Source organism: Phytophthora infestans, genomic scaffold (assembly GCF_000142945.1).
Source record: "Phytophthora infestans T30-4 supercont1.15 genomic scaffold, whole genome shotgun sequence".
Classification (NCBI taxonomy): domain Eukaryota; phylum Oomycota; class Peronosporomycetes; order Peronosporales; family Peronosporaceae; genus Phytophthora; species Phytophthora infestans.
The window spans coordinates 2,197,059-2,204,781 of NW_003303744.1; the positions used below are offsets into that span (position 1 = coordinate 2,197,059).

Genomic DNA, 7,723 nt, shown 5'->3' on the forward strand with positions numbered 1-7,723 from the left:
CCGTCTCCACGTACCGTTTTGCCCTCCAATCATTTCGAGCCACCATCTCCTTGGCAGCGGCCGCCTTAATCATCATCACATCACTACGGTGCTGCTCCAGTAGTTCGTTTAATCGCCTCTCCTTCACTTGTCTCTCCACTGAAATCGGCCTTTAAGGTCTTCGGGATCTATCTCGGTGGCCGTTAGGTGCAGCATCGCAGATTTCGTCAGCACTCTACCCGTCGTCATGTTCGGCTTCAGCTAGCTCGGTCTCATCGCTGCAGAAATCTTCATCAGTGGGCTCGTCTAGGACTACATTCTCTTCGGCTGGGGGGCTAGCAGCTCTTCGACGGACATCGGATCTTTTGTTTGTAAGCGCGACATCATCACGTCAAGCTCATCGGTAGTCCAGAAGACCCGTGTGCTTCCAGCAGCTCACAAAGGCTGCTGTGGGTATTGAATTCCAGCACTCTACGCTCCATATCAGGGCCCGGTGCACATTCACACTGTACAACTTTGCAGTTGTGGCAAAGTCCATTGCAGGGTCAGCCTCTAACCTGTCAATAGCGTGCTGAATCTGACGTCGCGTGTAATGTCTCTTAAACGCAGCGATAATACCTGCGTCCGGAGGTTGCCGCTTGCTCGTAGTATTTGGTTGCAAAAATACTATTTTCGTGGTCATCGACTGCGACTCGTCGTATCCCAAATGGACAGTGTCACTATCTAAAATAAGCGGGTTTGCACTCTAAACTTTGAGTCCAAGTCCTTTAACCATTTAAAAAAAATATTTCGAGTCATCCAGGCCTTGACGCTATTGGTGTAGTTGTATGTGGCAGCTGTAGTCGTAGTGAAACATCGCGGTTTTCGATTTCCCAATGAATAAAAGCGGGGGACGTTCAGAACCGTCTGCATTACATGGGAAGGCAGCTGTAAAGAGCTTCTTGTCTTTCTTTCTTTCAGCAAGGCGCTTCCTGGCTAGTGTCCGATCGGGTGGCATCGAAAAAACAGACCCGTCTCATCCGTATTAAATATATTGTAAAGCTCGTAGTTTTTAAGCAGCCTTTGTAGATCGCTAATGGGCGCGTCTACAGCAGACCCGCCCTCGGAGTGAGCCATTAAGCTGCTGAATCTATACCGACTGTTCAACTTTTGCAGTCAGCCCTTAGAAAAAACGGGGGAGGGGGGGGGCTCAATTTCCATAATCGAGGCAAAGCGAGACGCCTTAACGCGGATGACTTCACCACTCACTGTCACGCCCTTTTCTTTGCACCACGAAGCCCACTTAGCTAGCGCCGAATCGAGCGCCGGAAAGAAAACGTGGGGTCGTGACTTTAGCGAAAGCCCCTTCATTGAAATTGCTTCTAGCTCCTTTCGCTGCTTTGAAATCTTCGAGATCACCGCTTGAGACGGAAGAAGAGGGAGATCAAAGACCTGTTGATCTCACAGAGCGATATCACGCTGACTTGCATTTGGAAACTCTTTCTTTTGGCGGCATATCTGCAGCCGCTGAGCGTTGCTGAGCCGGCTACTGGTTGGCGACTTGGTAGGTGAGGGCATCTGGCAAGGACGAGCGAAATTTTCGAGTGGTAGTTGCTCTTTTTGTGGAAGTTCACCTGTGCTTGGAGCGTTAACCGCACTGGGAGCCACCAGTGACCTGAACCGCGTCGTCAACCACCAATACAGAGGATGTGTCAAGCTTTTTTTGTTATGGGTCACAGCCTCTGTAACAATACAAAAGGCAAGAACTTTGTGACCTGCCAGAGGTACACAGTGTACCAGATTTGGTGTACAGTGTAACTAGGTACCGTTTTGTTAAACAGTGTGATTCAAAGTGATTATGCAGAAGTGTCCTATGTTTACTTCTGGTTCTGTTTCGCGCTGTGGAGTGGCGGGGTGTTTCGGCTACCTTCTAGCTTTTACAGCTGAAGCAACACGCTTAATCACATGGCGCTAGCTCATGGCCGTACCCTTGGGCGGCCCGGCGACGGCTGGCTTAATGAAGACTGGCTCGCTCTCAGGCGCTAAGCCGTCAGCTGGTTCTCTACGCAGATGGATCATTGGAGGACAGCGAATCAACAGCTTGCTGTAGTGGCGAGGCGGCAGCAGGATCGGCAGGCGTGGACGTATTTTCGGCTGGAGTGGCGCCGTAGGCGTGCTACCAGCGCTATCGTCGTCACTCTCATCATCTTTCTCGAGCCAACCTCCAACCTTCTCAGCAATTATGCAAAACCAGCGTTCCATCCTGACAAGATGATCTTCGTCCGTACACTCTTCGCTAGACCCGTAAACATCACATCTCTTTTTTTACACTTTACCTGTTCCTTGTAGGTGACCTATGATATGCGTCCTGAAGCCTCTTATGAGAGGCACTTACCGCATAGCACCCCTTCCACGTTGCTTCGTCCCACAGCGGATACTCACAGCGAAAGACCTGCGAGGCCATCGACGGCTGTGAGTTTGTCTTCGTCCACGCCATATTTTGCAATGGGGGGACGGCGCACGAGAGAGTGTATATTTAGCAACACATGTTAAGAACAATAACTGAAACTATAAAAAACATTTCCGGGTTCATTTAATGAAATTCGCATTATTGAACAGTGGTTTTTATTTCGTTGTGAAACCGTGCTATTCCATGGGAGGTTGAGTTCAATACTATGCACTTTCATAGACTGCGGTCGCTCAATGCGCCAGGCGTGAGGCTCACGTTTTTGCGCTTCGGCTCTAATAATTTCGGGGGGGGGCTCACTTGCAGCAAGGAAATTGATTGCCTCGTATAACAACTTGCGACCCTTTGAAATATCGACGTTCAGAATCACTCGAACGCCATTTTTAGCCGTGACATGACTCGAGTTGGTACAACCTACAACTATATACTCTGTCCAAACTTTAACCACAGACTTTAATCCTCGAGCAAGACGATAAAGAACAGGTTCACCCAATGGCTTCGCCTGCTCGTTCGATTGTCCTGCATGGACAGGAGCAAGGACGAGCTAAAATCGTCTACCGGCAAGCGAGCTAAGTAGCGTAGCGAAGAAAATCTTTAATAGCTGTCAGACGCAGCACTGTGCTTGCGACATGGCTTTCCCTCACGCTGGTTAGAATAGGGAGCGCTGCGCGTACCGTAGGGATCAATTCCGTGTCCGATGATCTTTGAAGGAGCGCTAGCTGTTGGTTACCAAAACCTTGGTAGTCTGTTCCTGTGAATAGAGCGTGCTTCCATATTGGAAGATTTGGATAAGCTTTCTGGAGGAGGACAGCGTCCTGAAAACCCCTTCTCGTCAATATGCAGGCAGACGCAAGACTCCTTGCCCTGCTAAATCCGGAATGTCTCCCTTGTCAAACAGCGGCTGTAATGTTTCAAGCCATGAAAATACTGCTCCTCGCAACGTTTCAGATATACAGCTCTCGGCCCGAGGCAGAAAGAATTCTCCCCCATTTGCAATGAAACCTGCTAACGCACGGTCAACCTCACGCGGCAGAGTAGTCAGAAAACAGCCTTTTATTTTCTCGTTGCTCCACCTGCCACCCCTTCTTATTCTAGCTTCGGATGCGCCATTCGCTTTGGCGATGACGCATGAGCTAGTCCTGAGGATGTGTGTAACCTGGAATTAAAAACAAAAACAAAGCGTGTTAATCCGTGTGATGTGAAAGCACGTGATTCAATGCGAATCCGTGAGATGCTAAACGCTGGCAGCATCATAGCATGCTAAACCATGTTACACCTTACCTTTTAGTTTGTGACACTTCACGCTTTCAGGGGCTTCTTCAATTTGCTAGCCTGTGCGCTGTACGATATCTCGCGGTCCTTAATCTTACCATCGATGAGCTGGATGTTGTACCACGATGATCGAATACGCAGGTCTGGAAATGTCTCCCCGACTACATGGATCGGCCAAAAACGCCAAAGCTCCAATAGGGCACAGTATGACATTGCGGTGTCGAATACAGCCGCCGTATTCGATACGGCCAGCCTGACTCATCTTGCCTTGGTCCATTACAGCAAGCGTCGCTACACACTTCGTTCGACCTTCGTTGGGGAGCTCCATTGAGAACAGATATGGTAGCTGAAGCTTCCTCGCCGTCTCCCCCGCACCATAACGCGTAGCCGAAGAGAATATCCACTCGATCGCGAAGAGCTCGACCGCTGTTTAGCTCCATGAGGTACGCTGACACATTGTGTACGAGTACGTGTCCGGTACGGTACCTTTGCCCCAGTCATCGTTTTCTGCGCGCCTACGCGCTCCTCATTCGCGCTTATGGGTGCGGAAGTACTCAGAAAGTGCCTTACCACGCGGATTCGGGTGGGACCCAATCACGAAAGACTTTTGGGTGCTGTAGAGGTCTACTACTGCCTTCACATACCCTCCTAGACCCTCCGCCGAGAGAGGAACGACCTCCCCGACCTGTTTGCACCACAGGCCTCGTGAACGCACCGCATCTTCGAGAAATAGCCAACCTTGCCCTTGGTCATGTCACTTTCACCTACAAACTGACCGCCGCTGTACAACCTAACCCACTCCCCTTGTTTGGGCTCGTTGATGCGACATGTGCTGCCCACGCGACGCTTAAGACTGTCCGCCACAACTTGTTGGACGGCGCCTTGCACGGCAGCGCTGTCTCGATAGCGAGAGACGCGCTAGCTGCCATCGGCAACATTAAAATGAATGGCTGCACCGAGGTCGCCCCCTCGCGAATTTTCTGTCCTCGCCCCTCTCCCATAATGTCAAAACATGTTTTCACACTCATTTGACAAACGCTCAACAGTCGACCTCTTCTTCCTGATACTGTGCATACCCACCTAACCGCAGTCAATACATGGTGTATATCTCTTGTTTGTGCTCAAAACCAGAATATATCAGCTGTGACTTTTGTGACAATGTCCCAGCTTGACCGACGACACAACCCTTGTAATGGTACAGCTCTGGATTGTGATTCCTCTGGATAGTTATAAAGTGGCTTCCCGACGGTATCACTGCAAAAAGGATTGTCTGTACTATTGAATTGTATTACAATACTGCACCCCGTTTTCGCACCTTTGATAAACTTCCGGATGTGCTGATCCTGAATCCAAATGAACTATTGTTTGTATGCTAAATTCTGATTTATTAGCAAAATCTATATGTCCACCCCTATGAAAACGGGGTGCAGTACTGTACGATATAGGTGCGCGATTACATGTAGCTTAGGGAATCAGTCAGAGGAATTTCCATAATACAGTACATATGTACTGAATTTGTTCACCAGGTCTGTAAAAATGAAATAAATTTGTGTAATGTTAACATTACCTACTAAGTGCACTGCGGACTTAACCACAACAAAATTTATCCTTAAAATGAGGATCAATTGAGTTTTATGATTTAGATATCGGGGTTATTTTTATCCTTAACCCATTATTTTTAGAATAAAGGAGTGTTGATCAGTCGAGCACTGTGCTATTGCGTATAGTGCTCAGTACGCACGTTCACGTGGCGCCAAAGCCCATGTCTGCGAGCGAACCATCCGATGACGACGTGTGTTGGTCTGATACCGACTCCGACGACGAGCAAACAGCTGCAGGGACCTCGAAGAACATCAACTGTAACCAAGTGCGCGTACAAGTGGACGACGTGGATAAGCTTCTGCTAGAGAAGGCGCGAGATGAAGAAAACCACGTTGTCAAGCGGTTATTGCAGCGGATGTTCGGCACCGCACATAACAACACAGCCAGCATTAGCATATCAAGGATCCTATTCACGTGGCTGGATTCCTCAATTCTTTTGTAGTTGCAGCAGTTTGTAAACGTGAACTTAGATGAAGCTGCGGCCGTCACGGTTGACGAGCTCTTCCCGTTTGTGGAAGTTGAGCTCTGGCTGAGCTTCTATCGTGTGACTCCGACATTCTTTTTGATAAGAGGAATCGAAATCAATACCCACCAGCCAATTGCCGCATGGCATTTGCGAGATATCGCTCTATTCTCGCCGCTTTGGGTACGACAAGGAGCCGGGATATAGAGGGCTCAAACCAGTGGACAGCTCTGTTAAGCTCAGATCATAATACAGTACATGCAGCAGAGCTCGTTCGTCGACTGTGCGCCGATATCGCGTTTGTTTCTGGAACTACAATTGCGTCGCAAGATGATGATATTATACGACTACGTTCTGCGAGAGTTAATGATGTTGGACTAGCTCACGTTCGCAATCCAAACAATGGATATTGTAGCTTATCAACGCTCTGAAATACTGTGCGGTGCTCACGAATAGCATGCGTGAGTAGGTATGGACCAGTGCAGCATGGAGTAGTTTCGTTGGTTACTGGCATCTTTCTTGGAGGTCATGTTGCTGCTAGAGGGGGGTCTACTGTGGAAATTGACCGCATTCTTCAGCATTCATTATGTGGGGCGTCGACAGAGAGTCATTTTCGCCTGCCTGGTGTTATTCACGCTTTGGACAGAGGCTACCACCAATCATTTGCAGTCAATCAACAGATTACTAGTGCTGTTGGTAGCATTATCGGTACGCACAAGCGCACGGGGAAATTTCCATTCACCTTTGGAAAACACCCAAGTCAGTATCAACAATTGATATGTGATAAGGGTGATAAGTCGTCATACTGGGCAACCAAGCGGCTTCCTATCAGTGCCGGTACGCTACCCGTGCATGCACATGCACTAGCTTATCGTTCCGGTCTCGGAAAAGTTGCGTTGGGTTTCACGACAATGTCAAATGCTGGTCCTGGGCACTGGACGTATGTTACTAGTCCTACGCTCCGTTCTAATCTCCACGAGGGTGATTTGTTTTCAGCATTCGAAGGCAATGTGCAGCTACTGACGATGACACAACGTACTTCGCATTGGTTTATGCTGCGTAAATTTTAAGTAACTGGATCCGTTGCAGCGAAGGTTCTTAGAGCTATAGCCCAATGTGGTGGTGATTCTGTTACGGATGACCCTATGATAGACCCCACGAGTGATCCTGATGTACCTTCTGCTTTCGCTACAGCAACCACGCCAGCCTTCACGTGAAGTACTGCTCGAGCAGTCATTTTCGAGAGAAGAACTCGCAAAACAAAAGTGCGAAGAGCTAAAGTGCTTGTGTCGGTAAGCCTTGCTGCCAGTTTCGGGAAGGAAAAATGATCTAATCGATCGCCTTCTTGGTGCTAGTACTGATGCCGCACCTGAACATGATGCATCAATCGAAAACACTAGATTCGGCATCGATGCAGCACTATTGTCCTTGGCACCATTTTCAACGCAAGATACGAAAATTGGATCCGCCAATGAAGATAATATTGCTGCCCACATCACATCATTTCTGGACAAGCATTCAAGGTGCCACATTGAGCGCCTTAAGTCGTACGGATTGTTGTGCAGGTACACAAATTCAAATCACTAGTAAGCTTCACCATTTACTTACATTGTTGTGTTAGGAGAGGCATGCCGTTTGCTGCGTTTTCTCCAGATAGCATAACTTCGGTTTTGAATATTCCACGCGGACGCTTTCATGCGATAATGGAATACAAAACGCGGACGACAGCGCGCACGGTACAGAGGATGCAATTGCTGGCGACCTCACGTGGAAGATTTACAAGAGTTGATGTCGGCTCCATGAGCTTTGGTGGACGCCTATGCGATGTGATACCTGAATCCATTCATCGCCTTCAAATTTTGCACAACATCGCTTGCGGTGGTGTGCAGATGGCTTTCTAGTATGCGCCTCTTCGTCAGCCATCATTCGTGCTATCCACGTCGTTATACATCCCGGAGTTT

General features: G+C 48.6%; 1 protein-coding gene across 1 annotated transcript; it reads right to left on the reverse strand.

Annotated features, from left to right (window-relative positions):
- Positions 1-414: 414 nt before the first annotated feature.
- On the reverse strand, positions 415-976 carry PITG_09715 (uncharacterized protein; the record flags this gene model as incomplete). Its single annotated transcript, XM_002903273.1, has 4 exons — positions 415-426; positions 485-664; positions 724-790; positions 834-976. The coding sequence occupies 4 exons, from the start codon at positions 974-976 to the stop codon at positions 415-417; spliced, it is 402 nt and encodes a 133-aa protein (XP_002903319.1).
- Positions 977-7,723: the final 6,747 nt, after the last annotated feature.